The sequence below is a fragment of the Oenanthe melanoleuca genome, chromosome 1, assembly GCF_029582105.1.
Source record: "Oenanthe melanoleuca isolate GR-GAL-2019-014 chromosome 1, OMel1.0, whole genome shotgun sequence".
Taxonomy (NCBI): Eukaryota; Metazoa; Chordata; class Aves; order Passeriformes; family Muscicapidae; genus Oenanthe; species Oenanthe melanoleuca.
The window spans coordinates 14,923,924-14,940,001 of NC_079333.1; the positions used below are offsets into that span (position 1 = coordinate 14,923,924).

The 16,078-nt window shown below is 39.0% G+C and overlaps 1 protein-coding gene across 1 annotated transcript in view; it reads left to right on the forward strand.

The window, feature by feature from the left end:
• The window catches only part of UVRAG (UV radiation resistance associated), an 89,071-nt gene that overhangs the window by 15,690 nt on the left and 57,303 nt on the right, over positions 1 to 16,078 (forward strand). The window contains exons 3-6 of the mRNA XM_056496571.1: positions 221 to 255; positions 2,018 to 2,179; positions 2,991 to 3,065; positions 5,421 to 5,506. Coding sequence (XP_056352546.1) covers positions 221 to 255; positions 2,018 to 2,179; positions 2,991 to 3,065; positions 5,421 to 5,506 — 358 coding nt within the window. The remainder of the gene's footprint in view (positions 1 to 220; positions 256 to 2,017; positions 2,180 to 2,990; positions 3,066 to 5,420; positions 5,507 to 16,078) is intronic.

Consider the following 16,078-nt stretch of genomic DNA (forward strand, 5'->3'; position numbering starts at 1 on the left):
AAATAATGACTTGTAATAAGTAAGTGTGAAGGAGTAATTTTAGTCAAAAGCATGACTGCATTTCAAAGTGTATCTTGTGGATTGGTTACTAATAAGGTGGACCCACTAACATTTCTCTTTCTTAATTGTTACTTATTTTAGTTTTTTCTATTTCAAATACTAAGATTTCTATCAGTGTTTAAGCTAATCTAAATGTACTTTTTTACTTATTTTTCTTTAGAATTTTATAAGAGTGAGGTGATCAAGAATTCTCTGGTAAGTTACTTTAATGTGGAAAAAGTTTGTTTTTAAAATCGTGTATTTAGTGCAGTATATTGGTTTCTCTGCTGAATACCATAATGTGCCTTTCTGCTGTTCACTTCTGTTAGGAGCATTGTGTTCTCCTCCTTTTCAGATTCTTTTCATGAGGGTTAGAATAGGGAGCTACTGAGTAGTAGAAATGCTGATTTCTATTAACATCTGTGTGTTGTGTAGGAAAACAACAAGGAACGTGTACCTGCCTGATATATATATATATATAGATATAGATATATATTCTTTGAAGAGCTAGTAGATGTAAGAAACTTAAGTTTGAAAGCATGTTAGATTTTCTAAATTTTTCAGTTTAGATGAATGAAGGGGCCAGAATTGAACAGTTTATTACAAATTAAGAAGGGTAATAGTGGGATGTTGCAAATGTTGGCTAAGGGAGTTTGAAAACCTGCTGAAGAATTTTAATCCTGCGTTAACAAGGTAGAAGTGCTCCATTTATAGCACCCTGGGTAAATGCTTTGAAACCCTCCTGAATGAAGGAAAAGCTGTCTGCATACTCAAGGCTGCTAACTTCTCCAATTTCTCTCTTAAGTTGTTAGGATTTTTAGTTCTGTCTATTCTAAATCAGGAAAAGGAAAAACAAAAAGGGAAACTAACCACAGGATATAAGAGATGGAATGACAAAAATCTAAATAAAAGTTGTCTTGAGGATATCCTGTATATAACCTATGGATATTTTAATGACCTGGTATTCTTGTGCCTGAATAGCTATGAAATATTCCTTCTTGTTAGGAGGACTTGATTAATGCATTTCTTCTGTAATACTTAGTGGGTAACTTTGCTTCTCCCTTCTTTTCAGAGGCATCCTATTTCAAATTGACTCATCCCAGTTTGGGGATGCTAGGCCTTTTCCAAGCTGCTTAAGCACTAAAATGGAAGGCGAGTTCTTTCATGGGGTGGTGGGTTCCTGCCTTTTGTTTTGGAGGAGCTACTGTTTCTGTGTTCAGCAGAGGAGGGAGGGATGTAAATACAGATAAAAGCACTTTCCCATTTTCACTTTTGGACACCCTGTTGTCTTTTGGCACTAGTAATGTTGGATTGACTTGGTTTTGTTACAGCCTGGGTTAGTTCTTTAGATGTTAGAGATGAGTGGAAATTCTTGGAACATGTTGTCTTTCCAAATTTGAGTTATAGTGGAATTTGCAGTTTAGCTTCATGTGTGCTGCTTCTGAAAAGCTCCAGGTGCAAGTCTGATCTCATGGAGTAAAGATGAGCTTTTAGTGAACAGCATTTGAGGATTGAGCATCAGTCAAGGTGGAGAAGAATGTGAAGAAATATGTCAGCAAGTTCTGCAGATGTAATTATTGGGAATTTAACTTTGCATTTAACTTTGGGAGTACAAGCTATACTCTGGTTTTCAGAACCTGAATTATAACTGTGAAAGGAATACTACTTCTATTTTGAAAGTTCCTGATGTGGTTAAAATGAATTAGTGATTTATGAAGTAAATTCTTTTACTTAAATGTCTTGTAATAGAAGGAAGCAAAGCCCATTCAGTTTCTGAAGTACTTTACAGCATGTACCTTTTAACTGAGGAATTCTCTCTAGCAAACAGGGTAATGAAGCAGCAGAGCTTGAAATAGCTGTTGTTCCTCATTCTTAAGATTTTTAAACATCTTTGAGGTGGGATTTGCTATGTCTTTTGTCAATTTATGGACTGGTTTCAGCTTGTTTAAACTGTATTTATCCTTCTTTGAATACATAGAATCCAACATGGAGGAGTCTGGACTTTGGAATAATGCCTGATCGTCTCGATACCTCTGTCTCTTGTTTTGTTGTGAGGATCTGGGGTGGCAAGAAGGAGCACTTTCAGCTTTTGATTGAATGGAAGGTCAATCTAGATGGGTTGAAGTACTTGGGCCAGCAGGTAATGTGAAAACATTTTTTTCTTAATTTTTTTCTTCAGGAAACAAAACATCTGGATGAATTCATATATAGGATGCTGAGAAAGGAAATGAGTGTGTTTGAAGATTGTATTTTAAAGTTTGATTACAGATATTCATTTTAGTTTAGATCAGAGCTTTAAATCATAAAACCATATAGTGGTTGGGGTTGGAAGAGGCCTTAAATATCATCCATTTCACCCCCTGCCATGGGTGGGGACACCTTCCACTGGGCTGGGTTGCTCCAAGCCCTGCCTATCATGGCCCACTTCCAGTCATAGCTTCTCTAGGCAACCTGTGCCAGGACCTCAGCACCCTTACAGCCAAGAATTTCTTCCCAGTATCCCATCTAAATCTCCCCTCTGGCAGTGAGAAGTCATTCCCCCTTGTCCAAAGTCCCTCTTCAGTTTTCTTCGAGCTCCTTGAGCCACTGACAGGGGCTCTAAGGTCTCCCTGGAGCCTTCTCTTCTCCAGGCTGAAAACTTGAGTCTTACCTCTTTTTAGTTTCCAGCTATCTTATTTATTTTTGTCACCTGGAAATGCAATAATGGGAAAGATGTTCTGTCTAGTGTTTCTGATTTCAAAGTAGAATGGCTGAACAAAGTGACCATTGCTAAAGTAGTGAAATAAACAGGTTTTCCATGGTTAAATTCAGTTTTCTGTGAGGTTTTATGTACTTCTAGAGTTACAGGTGATGAAAAACTGCTTTAGACTGGGAGTAATTTGTGCTCATTTGGTGTGAAAATTTTGCAGTAAGCTGGCTTTAAATTGGTTTGTTCTCCTCCTTCCCTACAGATTCATGCAAGAACCCCAAATGAGATTATTTTTGGTCTCAATGATGGTTATTATGGAGCTTCATTTGAACAGAAGGTAAGGGTGTCTTGTAATTGTTCTGGCTTGTTGGTACTGCGGACAAACTGAAATTCAACCTGTGAGATTGATTTTTCACCTTTGGAAGCTCAGAACATTAAATTCTTTGTTTTGAGAAGGAATAGTTTTTGGACGTGACAGATATGAACTAATATCTTGCCTTAGTTGCATGAATATATGTGATATTTTGAAAAGACTTAAAGTGTAGCATTTAGGGTCCAAAACCCCTCTGGTTACTGAAAATAAGCTTTCACTGTATTCTTTGAGGCAGACATTTCATTCAAACATAGGACATACTGGAAGTGATATGGTTGTTAAGACTCATTTTCATGGCAGTACCTTTTCAGAAATTGCATTGAGGGAAGCAAGTGTAGCTTCTAGTTAATGACTAGCTTTCTGATTTCTCCTTAAATAAGTAAGAGCAGGACTGGGCAATACAGCTCTCTGTAGCTCTAAAGTTGTCAGAGGCCTGGGGAAGAGAAACATAGTTATATTTTTCAAGGATGCTGGATTGTAGCTTCATTTTCACCCTCATCTTTGGAAAGCTGCATCTCTTTTCAGTCTGTGGCCTCCATCAATGTAGGTAGTCTTCCCCCCATATGCATATTCTGTAAGTATTTTTTAGCAGCTAGATCTTGGCCACTTTGCACAAGCAAAGCCTTTTTGTGTGTTTGCGAGTAACGTGCCTATATCTAGTAAATGTGGCAGAGAAAAAGGCACACTCCTCTTTCAGAGGGCAAACTTCCTAATAGCTAAATCTGAAGCCCTTACATTATGTTCTGCAAATTTCCTCAGGGTGGAACAGTTTGCATACACCACTTGGTGCCTGATTGTTTGGAAAATTCCTTTCAACACCGTAGTACAGAGGAAAAAGAAAAGGCTAAAATAGGTTGCTGCTGCCAATTCTTTCACTCCTGAAACAGTTATTCTAGGTCAGTCCTCTTGTTCTCTGAGAAATGTTGCACTTTGCTTTCTGAAGGCAGTGATTGTTGAAACATCATCAATTTTATGCAGTAGAATCCTAGAATGGTTTGGGTCAGATGGCACCTTAGAGCTTATCCAGTTCTACCCCCCTGCCATGGGCAGGAGCACCTTCCACTTGATCAGATTGCTGCAAGCCTCATCCAATGTGGCCTTGAACACTTCCAAGGGTAGGGCATGGTGATGCTGGCGCCTTGTGCATTTTCAGTTTTCCACCATCCTAGTTCCTTCAGGCATTAAGGTGTTTTTATTTTGGTATTTTTTTTGTGGGAGATGTCTGGATTTCTGCATTCAGTGTCTTGGGTAGGAAAATGAGATGCTGAGAGAGCTGCTGGGATGGTGCCTCTGTAGCAATGTGATGTGCTACATTGTGTGTGGATCTCAGGATTGTTTAGGTAGAACCAGATTTTTGGTGGAAAGGAATGTCTGTGTGGGCTATGGCTAACACAGTTGTCAGGAGATGTTGACATTTAACTCTGAACTCACTGTCTTCTATATGGAGAGAGAGTCCTGTTGGGGCAGGAAAGAATCTTTAGGCAGGGTTGTGGTACTCAGAATCCATCTCTTTGGAACACTGGCTGATCATGGGTACCAGATGGTGCTACTTTGTACACTACAGTAAGTGCCTTTGTCCCTGCAATCCATAATCTTTCTGATAGTGCCGCCAGGTGGCTTGACCTGCTTAAAATTTGCTTTATCATGTAAAGCAGCACTTCACAGTTTGGGACTTTTCTAGGAATTTGTGTGACCATGCCTGATACAGAAAAGCTGAATATCTGACATGTGCAGCATAAGGAATTGCTGTTTGTCTGTTACTGTTTTAATACCTTTTGAGCAGAAGGGATACTTTGGTATCTTACAAGAACAACCTTATGTCATTCTTACTTTGTAACTTCCAGAAATCATTCTTACTTTGTAACTTCCAGAAACTTGTTCACCTCACTCAATACTAAGATTACTTTGATCTTTTAATGTGTTGCAGCATGGATAAAGGATGGAGCTTTATCTCATGTTCATGTAATTCTCTGGCATGTGACTAGGTGGGCTCTCAGGTCTGAAGCTGAAGAATGGCAGTGCTGTCAGTTGCATTTTTCAGTGTTTCTGTGCATAAAATTCAGACAGTTATGGATTATAAAGTTCAAGAAAACCTACTGTGTATCTAGAATACAGATAAACTAATGGGTCTTTTATACCTTTATAGGCAAGTTCTCTTATTGCCACCTTAAATTGTTTCTACCTAACATAGATAAAACACATGTAAAGACAGATTTAAAATACATTGCATGCCAAGATAATTTATTCTACTAAAAGTGCATGCTTTTAATCAAGATGAGTTTTTTAATTTTAAAAATAATATTCTTTCTTTTCTTCAAGGATCACTCAGGTACCCTGAAGAACAATCTTCTCCAGGTGGATCAGAGCTGTGTTCGTAACTCTTACGATGTCTTCTCTTTGCTTAGGTAAAGTTTTTGAAAATATTTTGTGCAGTTATTATAACTTCTGTAGTGTCTGTGTGGAAGGATCTTTCCAAATATTAAAATAACCCCAACATGGTGTGCAATGTGCAAAGGAGATATCAGGGTTGTGCCAGTATACTCATATAGTGAGGAGCTGGGCTGTGTGTTCAATGGTGGTCTGGACTTCTGCTGTGTAGGTGCTTGAGTGCTCTGAATTAGCACTGACTGTGGAGCTGGCCCATGGACATGCCTTGTGAGCATCAAAATCATGGAGCTTCTTTGTTGGAAAGTTTCTGTGGAAAGCTTCTACTCTGTTCTCAACAGCAATGAATTTTTTTAAAATACATAAGAACACAGTCAGGACCCAGTTACTCCAGCACAATAGTGGTCTAAGAAAGGTACAGGGGTTTTTTGCTTTTGGGTGGCTACTTAAATGTTTGTGGTGATAAAAAACATGAAGTGCTAGTATTAAGGTAAACAAGATGTCCTTTTTCAGATCTGCTTTAATTATACTAGCTCAAAAAGATGAGATATGGAAAAGTATAATTGTGGTCCACCACTGTCAGTAAGTTGGTTTTGAGGAATCTCTATTTAAATGGCATTTTACAGGACAGGTTAATAACTTCAGTTCTGCAGGAAAGGCATTAGACATGCTATGAAGGAAGCCCTTCAATAGGAAATGTTTAATATGCTTTCAAAAGTCTGTGTAAAAATACATTTGACATTTTAAATAAGTTGTAAAAGTTAAATCCATTTGACAGTGTTGACAGTAGGTGTCAGTGTTGCCTGTCTGAAGAGAGGAAAAGTCAGCTTAGGTTGCTTATTCAGATGTCCTTATTTAAGCTCTTAAAAATTGAGTGTTCTGTTTCTTGATTCTGTAAAGTATATTTTAACTGAAGGCTGCTTTCTTTTTTTTTTTTTGTGTGTGTGTGCTTTTAGTGGGAAACAGCCGGGGGAGTGTTAGGAAGTTCTGATTACACTCTGACACCCTCCATTAGAAGAGAACTTATAGTACCTAACATTTAGAGTTTGTTAAACAGAAAAAGGAAAAAATGTGCAATGTACCCTGATTACTTCATTCACGAGGGTTTTTCACATTTTGTATGCACATCTATGTAGTATGAAGCCTGTTCCAGAAAAAAGACTCACTATAGTCATGAACTTGACTAGGTGAGCCCCTGTCCAGCCCTGTGTGATTGATCTGTAATCCTTCTTGTGAAGGTGCCACACTGTTTTTCCTCAAGTTGACAAGAAATTAGGGTGTCAGCTGTGATAAAGTTCATCTTGTTGTGTGCTTACTAGTGTTGTTTTGAACCCTGACTACTGGAGCTTCTCTGTTTTGGGGATGTGAGTTTAGTCTCTCACAGTGCCTAGGCTGTTCAGTTTAATTTCTGTTAAGCTCTGACTCTGAGCTGAGACATTATCCTTTTTTAATTTGTCCCAAAAGGAACAGTTTTCCAGGCCTCAGAACCAGGCCTGCTGCTGACTCTGTTTCAGTGGGTTCTGCATACCATATCAAGGGGTTTACATTGCGTTGTTTAGTTCCAGCAGAAGTTAGAACCTGTAATTTGTGACTCTACTTAGGTGTCATTTTTGTCTGATTTCATTGTGGTTAGGAAAGTTCGTTAGGAATTAAGGCAGAGTCCTCTGTGTAGTTTAGAATCCTTTCTATTCCCTTCCACATTAACTTTTTTTTACAGGTGTATTTTCTGAACTGCTGCTTACCTTTGATATCAGGCTGAAAAGCCTGGTGATGATGTTTGTTTTAAAATCTCTAGTTGGTGCAAGTCCAATTAAATGGTGGCTGCAGTCCTCCTGGAGTGACAGATGTGGTTCTGTTGAAGCAATGATTCTTGTGGAAGGGTGTAGTTTTCCTCAGAAAGTCCAGTGGTATGGTGTAGATTGGCCTAGTTTTCCTCTGGGAATCCAGTGGGAAAAAGCTGCCTCAGTGTTCCAAATCTTAGATTTTTGTATAGGTAGGAAGTGCTTGGCTCCTCCCCATGCGTGGAGAATGGGGTGGTGTTATTTTATGAGTCATGCAGTGGGACTCAATGGCCCATTAACAGAAGATACCTCCCTCGAGGGAGGATGGATGGGTTGTGGAAGAGATAAAGAAAACTGCCCCACCTGGTTTTAACAGCTAGCCCATTACAGAAAATATCTTCCCAGGAATTATGAGGGATAGGTCATGGAAGAGATCAAAAACTCTGCTCTACCTCGTTTTAACAGATGGGGATAGAATACATACTGCTGGTTACAGCTTGCATTGCAACCTAAGACATCTACCAAGCAGTTTGGTTTGCCACCTCCTCCACGAGTCCATGCTTGAATAACCAGCCCATGAACTCTTCCCAAAGATAGTTCACATGAGCGTGTTCCTCTTTGAACAGAAGAGAGAGATGGGCTTAATTTGAGTTATGATTCATTAGACAGGATGTACTTTGGGAGGAAATGAATTGCTGTCTTCCTTCTTCTGTCCATTGACTGTAAAGAGAATACTGAGATGTCCACATCATAAAGATTTCCATCTGGTCACATAAATCTCATGTTTTGAAGAGTTTCTCATGATAAGATATTTGTCTGTAGTAAAAATTCACAAGCTGCACATGTAGTTTCCTAATGTTTTCACAATGTGAATATGAAGAACAGCTTGTACCGCTTTATTTACACTTTTACGAAAGGAAGTTGTTGTTGTGGTATTGTGCTGCCAGATGTGGCAAAGCCACTGATAGCCAAAATGGAGAGAACTGGTTCTTACTCATCCCCTAACTCTTGACAGCACAGTGAGAACTTCTGTGGTTAGTCTGTGCTTCAAAACTGCTTTTGGGGGAAGAAATGATGTAAGAAGTTTTTTTCCTCTGAAGTGAATAGCTAAATTTATGAAGCTTATGAATAGACCTTAATAAAAAGTGTATGCTTGGCTCAAATTATGTTGATAATAAAATTAATTGGGGATAACAGAGTGTGTGAACAATGGAAAATTTTTTGTGCATTAGATTAAAATAGTGCTTGTGTTTAGATGCTGAATTGCATGGATTTACAAGTCAGTTAAGCAGCAGGAACAAGTTAAATGTTCAGGCAACTCTTTATACAGAGAATGTTTCAGCACCTCTGCAGTTCATGACCCTTCTTGTTCTGGGACAGGGACAAGATCCTCAGGCAAAAATGGTGCTGCTTGTAAGTTGTTTGTGCCATATAGAAGTGACAAATGTTCTTCCAGCCATTTGCTTTAAAAGGGCTAACTAACAAAAATTCACCACATCAGCTGGAAAGCTCAAATTTTGAGGTTTTTACTCCTGGCCCTTTTCCTGAAAAGAGATAATTTAAAGACTTTCTAAACATTATGTTGCTGGTAGTAATAGGTTATACAGAAACGCCTTTCACACAGCACTCAGGATGGGCCAAATTCATCTGAGGTCATGTTCTGGACATGTCTTAATAATCAAGTTCTGAGCACGTTTGCAGCACTAATGGGAATAGGTTTATATTTAGTATTCTTTTGGTTTTCTAGCCTTTTCTTAAAGCTTTGAAAAATAGATATTTAGTATTAAGTGGTGTTGGGAAGATAGCACAAAAGGAAGGGTTTAAAATACTATGTAATAGAATTTTACCTCTGTTTCTAAATACAACAATTAATATAGTGTCTTCTGCCACAGCTTTCTGTGTTGTGACACTTATAGAACAATTGGCTTGTGCCTCTAAGTATATGAATGCCTGAAATCCTCCCATATTCTGCCTGGTGACAAAAAGTGCTCTAAGAGCTAGTGAAAATCTGCCCCTTTGAAGTTTTGCTTCCTGTAGTTTTTATTACTCCATTCAGAACTGCCGTCTCTATGGCTTAACTGTTCCTTCAGCAGATGGCATGATATGTTTGTGGTATTTAGCCAGCCAGTTAGTGCAGATTGAAAACATTTTGCCTGTGTTTTTGCTTAAAAAACAGTGTTCTTTCACAACAAAACCAAAATCAACAACAGAATCTGACATTGCTATAATTTGAGTTCTGGGATGAGTAAGACGACTGGCTCCAGGCAGGTGCTTAATATTATTAGTGTCTAATCTGGCAGAATTTGATTTGAATAGTACTTCTGGGTATTAATCTCTCATGGGGCAGGGGTATGCTTCAAGTGACCCCTGCTTCAGGGTTTGCCATCTGTAATATAACAGTTCATTTAAAGAAGGGTGCCTGTCTCATCACTGAAGAGATATTATTTAAGAATACAAATGTTGGTAGTGTTTGTCTGTGATCTGAAACTGAGATAGTCATAAAATCAGCTTCTAGTGACCAAGGCTAAAACATAGTGACATGGTATAAAATCAACTTTTGTTTAAATCTTCTATCTTTATTAACAGTTTTATTTAACAAACTGAACTTGATCTTTGAAACTAGAAATGAAGACAGAATACATGGTCAATGTAGGCTGCCATGGAGCTGAGTAAGTTATTAGTAGCTTCTCAGCATGGTTTCTCTGAGACTAGAGTCACTGGGCTTGCATATGCCAAATGTAGTAACTGGCTTTGTGCAGCTATTTTTAACACATGGAAATAATGCTGAAACTGAAGCTGTTTTTCATAAGCTCAGAGTAGGGAAGAGTAGAGTGGCACAAGGGCTTCGTGAGCTTAAGCTGCTCAGTGCTAAGGTGTATCTCAGGTACACTGACTTGTCTTCTGTAAACCAGTCCATCTTGAACAATGTCAGTGTCCTGTCTGACAGGAGCTCAGCCTGACTTTGCTATTGTATAGCTGATTCAAGTAGCAGTTCCAAACTTTAGACTTCCAGTTGTTTAGTGGGGTGAAGAGGAGGGAAAGCAGGAAGAAGACATGCTCTCATCACTGGCTGACTTGAGAGTTGCACAGCATCTGATAAATCCAGATGTGAGCCATGCAAAGCTGTACTGCCTTTTGAACTTCCCTGAAGTTCCTCTATTTCCACTTTAATCTTTGTGAAAGAAGTGAACTCAATGGAGCTAGGATGGAAATGGATCAATGGATCTACATGGAAACAAGTTGCTTTTTGCTACCCTATTCCTTGTGGCATGCTGGTAGCTGTATAGAGATAAGGACAGGCAGAAAATACCTAGTTAAATTTTAAAATATGCACTGACAATTAAGTCTCCTGTTTCTAGCTGTTCCTTTTGCTGTCCTTACTCAGAGAAGGGTCCCAGCTATGACCAAAACCCCTCTAAACGTTTCAGTTACTGATGTTCATGTAGAAGTCACCATCTTTTTGTAGAATGTAAATGGGTCAGGAAAAGTGATCACTAATAAATAACCTGATATTCTTGCAGTGCCTTGCTCTAGCTTTTTCTGAGAGCATCTTGGCAATCACATTGCAGGCTTTTGGACTTCAGTATTTCTTCTGCTGTTGCCATCATCCTCTCCCAGTAGATGCAGAAATAAACCATTTAAAGTGTGAAATAGGTTGTAGGATTCCTCTTACCTGCTCTTAAATCCCAAAGTTCCTCTGCTAAAACATCCCTTTGCTAGTGATAAGTGTCTTGGGGGTTTTTTGTGATGGCCAGGTTTGATGTTTCTAAACAGGAAAGATTTGCACCTGAAGTCTTGGCACTTTGTACCCTAATAGGCAGCCAAAACCAGGCAGGCATCCCTCCTTGGCTTTGGACAGACAAATCCAGGTGGCTGAAGGCCAGGATGAATAAAGAGAAGCTGGAATGGGACCTCTAGAATGCCACTGTATGCTTAATTAAGCATTACTGAAATGGATGAGCAGTTTAATGAATGTCATCCTTCTTGGCCTGAAAACTTTGTGCATTGGAATTGTGCTGTGGTGGCTTCCTGAGAAGTAGCAATGGAGATGAAAACTGGGATCTGAATTTTCAATTTTGAGGTTCCTTTGGGATTTTTATTGGTGGCATCAGACTTTTGGACAAATCTCTTCCTAGGAATTTTGCCTCTGTGGTGCTGAGCTGTATGGGAAGAGGCTATTCAATCATTAGAACACTAAACTTACAAGCCTGCCTTTTGCCAAAATCTGTAGCAGAGAGTGGCATGGATCACAGCAAGTTGAAACAGTCCATGAAGTATAAGAGCAGTATATGTTTAACTGCTGGGTTAGCAGTCTGCTGCTGCTCTGATCTTCAGTTTTCCTGATTTGCCAAATGCAATAAGCTCCCCCTGCAGTGGCATATTTTTAGCATAGATATATTACTAGCTCTTGATCAAATTCAGTTTCAAAGCACTTTTGAGAGGAATTATACAAAGCTGTGCAGGGCTTAAAAAGTAGCTTTATTCTGCCTCTTTATTTGTGACAGTGTGTAAAAGATAGTATCAATGAAGTAATATTGAGAAGTCAGAACCCAGTCCTGCTCCTTTTTCTGTCTCTATGAAATGGATGAAAACCAATATGTTGTAGAGTCCTAAACAATTGGGTTCAGAGGGACCTTTAAAGATCATCCAGTTCCACCTGCCTGCCATAGCAAACCAGGTTGCTTCAAACCCCATCCAACCTGGCCTTGAACACTTCCAGGGATGGGGCACTACTACCACCTTGAACAACCTGTGCCAGTGTTTCACCATCCTCATTGTAGAAAATATCTTCCTTATCCTTAATCTAAATAACCAAGTGCCACCAGAGGAAAATCTAAGCAATTTACTGACAGATACCTGAAAGTTTTTAAGAAGGAAGATTTTGTGAACATCAGGACTGTTTATTTTTATTATACCTTTGTCCTGGATATGGCCATGAGAATGGTGCTGAGAGTTACTTTCTCAGCTTGGGCAAAGATTTTGGTGAATGCAATAATGTCTTTAAAATCCTCAGAACTATCCAACCACACCAGGGAAAGCCAAGGCAGAATTTTGACTGAGAACAAATACATTAAAGATCTTGTAATGGGGAAAATGCTCTAATAAATTTGCTAATTAAAGCAGGGCAGGATAGGGAATGCATGGATGTCCAAGAAGCTGCAGAACACTCCTGAGAGCATTACTACAACCATCCCTGTTGGGTGGGAGTTTTCACTACTATAACTGCAGAATTCTGTTTCTCTTGGAAGAAAACTCAGATTTGAATTTGAGGGTGGCTTCCAGGAGGAGAGTGCAGCAGTGTGCACCTTTGAAACCTGAGCCACCTGAGTATTCCACCTCCTTCCTCCATTGCATAAGCCTGTGCTCTGCTGTCACAAGCACTTTATCAGTTGCATGGCCTTGGGTGGAAGGACACAATCAAGTGGAGAGCAACTGGTCTCTTTTTGGATGGAACCTGGAACACATTGTCTGACTTTGTGCATATTCCTTTTCAGTTTTTCAGTGAACCCTGGTCTTAGGCTTGCTCACTGTTTCAGAGAATTGAGACTTCTATGAAGATGTGTTAGGAAAAGGCTGTTGGAATTCTACAGGTGTTACTGTCCACCTGGCAGGAGTTATCTTGACATGTTTATGCACTTCAGAAATTTTATTTACATCTCATTTACCTTTTTTGTTTTCTAAATACAATGTCTTGAATATGATTCTGTGTGCCCTGGCAGCAAAGTTTATGTATCACAAACTGAGAAGGAATAGAAAGAAGTTTCCTTTTTAATTTCCCACATTTGGTTTTTTAATTAAAAAAAAACAAAACAAAACAGCCCATAAATCCATCCATTTAATTGGACTTAAATCTGTGAATTTAAGAATTAAGGAATAAGCGAACTAGAGACATCTCAGATTTTGTCACTCAGTTTCTCAAAAAGAATTGAGTTGTACTTTAAGGCTCTCCTCTTCCATTCGTGCCCTGTGATTATTGAAGGTGATCTATATCCTTAAACATTCCTCAAGCTGGAGACTGGAACCTGCCCTGCTGCCTGTTTGATAAATGTGTTTTTTCCTTTGCTACTCTGTTTCCAAATAGGTCAAAGCATTCACTGTTGCAGTCCACAAATCCACATGGACTTGATTATTTTAAAGCTTAATTTGAGGTTTAAATGTATATGGCTTAAATGTAGACTCTCCAATGCAAGCATAAGGCTTACACCTAAGTGATTTACATGTGTAGAAGTCCAAATGTTTGAAAGAATGATGGAGAGTTATCTGTGCTGCAACAGCACTGTCTTGTGTGTTTCTTATAGCACTGGCTCTTGTAGAGGTTTAATGTCACAAATGACTAAGTCAGGCTTGCGTTTTATGCTTTTCTTACTCCCTACTGTCTTTTCTTGCCCTACATCTGATTTTGACAAATTGTAAGTATAGGTTTCTGAAGAAATTGGAAAGGGAGTATATGATTATAAGTTAGGAATTTTTTCATGTGGGAAAGCAGATGTATCAAATGATGGTTTAAGGGATTATGAAAAAAAAATCTTATAGCTGGCTGGCACTCTACAGTATCTAAATTTGTGGACTGATGTAAAGTAGTCTGCATTCTAATTTCTGAATTTAATAGGAAAGTCTTTAATTATTTTTTTCTTTAGTAATAGGTTTGAGTACTTTACTTCCAGGACCCTCCAGGTCACTTATTGCTAGAAGTGCTCCATTCTATTTTCTAAATCCCGTGTAGTAATAATTCTCAGTTTAAATTTAGTCTTGCTGCAAACTGAGGTTGTTCCGGCAAACGTGACCAGAGGCATTTATTTCTCTTGTGAGAAGGAGCTGTAGTATGTGACTGCTGTAATTAATTGATGTATTTATGGCTTAAGGTTCCATACATGAAAAATCCAGATGTGTCTGATAGAAAATAGATATTGGGAGTGGATGATAGAACTGCAAAATCATGTATCAACTGCATGGTAAAGCTGAGACTCTTTCATTAATGTAAATACAAGCATATGTTATATTTTAATGTTGGGGGTTAGGATTGTTCCTTTTGTTTCTTTCTCTGTGGTATTTAGTCCCATCTGTTGCTAAGATACAGTAATGACCACTACTTAAAAGAGACAAAAGATGTAGCCAAGGGGGAGGGGGAACAGTGCAGCTGGCTGTGCTATTGTAGCTGAGGGGCATTCTCTTGGGAAGGGCAGACATATCTTGCTGCTGTTGCTGTTTGTTTGTCTTGTTATTTATATTCTAGTAAAGAACTGTTATTCATTTCCCCATATCTTTGTCTCAAAGCTCCTTAATTTCCAGGTTATGATAATTTGGAGGGAAGAAGGTAATTTTTCCATTCCAAGGAAAGTTCTGCCATCCTTGACAGATCCCTGTCTTTCAACCCAAGGCACTTAATAGGCACAAATCTCACTACACTCCAGGTTTCAGTTTTTTAGAGATTGCAGATGGAAATGAGCTTGCTACACAAACTAGTAAATCACTGGACTAATGCATGACCAGGAGAGACTAGGATATTGCAGCATCTTATAAAGGAAAGTGCTCCAGCTGAACCTTCAAGCTTTCTGCAGGCTTAAAGAGAGTGAGTGTCATTGCAGCACATTCTGAAGTTGTAAAGTCAAGTTATGTTGGATCACTGCACTGTTCAGTCCTGGGAAGTAAGGAAAACTGATTGATCTTGTAAAGAAGACAAGAACATTATGTTAAGAAATCCTGTAATGATGAAGAAGTCCAAAACTTGGTAACCATTCTTTCCCCCTATCCCTGTTCAAGCCCGTACCCAAATTGGATTGATTGGTGTACACTGCATGCTAGAATGGTTTCAAATCTTACAGCCAAGGTAGAAAGTGGGTTGTGGGTGGTTTTTTTTTTTTTTTTTTTTTTTTGTTTTTTTTTTTGTTTTTTGTTTTTTGTTTGGTTTTTTTTTTTTTTTTTTTTGTTTTTTTTTTTTTTTGGAGGGGGTAAGGGGGCAGTGGTTGTTGGGGAAAGCAGTTTGATGTAAGAATTGAAAAACCTTGAGGTAATAATCCAAAAAGCCTGTATTTCAGGAACTTGGGATCTAGAAAGTGTAGTGGAGAGACATTGGAGTTTTATGTGCTGGTCCTTTGTAGACCAAGCAGGGATGCAGCTTTTGTTAGTTTACAGCACGTGGATTGCACTTTTAACATGTCCAGCTGTTTTCTAAACTGTCAAAGGATGGGAGAGTGTTTTGTGTCTTTTTAATCTCCCCCATCTCCGAAGTCAGGTGCTATGGGAATGAAAGTAGATCAGCAGCCTTGTGGATCTCCACCTCCAATCAGTCAGGATGCTCAGGAATTTTAATCTCTGCTTTGCTTTCCGGTTCTTTCCCAAGCAGCAGCATGGAGCTGGCCTGATGTTGGACAATTACACAGCAGCTCTCAGGGCCTCAAGCAACAGCAGTAAATCTGTCACACTTCACGTTCCAGTTGCTCTGCTTCTGGCTGACAATGGCTGGGAGCTGCTGCAGACACTGGATGACAACACTGTTGGCTAAACTATCCCTTTAAAAAGGCTGGAGTTTCTGCTGTAACTGGCTTGGCTTTCCCACTTGCTGGAGGAAATTTGGTAGCAGGCCAGTTGCCTCTTCAAGCCCTCAATTAGCTTTTGCAGTGCTATAGAACTGCTAATTTTAATAAAATACATTAAAAAATGAAGTCTTGGGCAATGTAGGAAGAATCCCACGTTGGCTGGTGGCATGTAGGTGATGTCATCATTTGGCTTATTGTTGAGAGTTATTAAACCAAGCAGGATTGTGCTCAAAGCACAGCTTGTGCTGACTAAGCTGTAGCATTGAACCTGCAT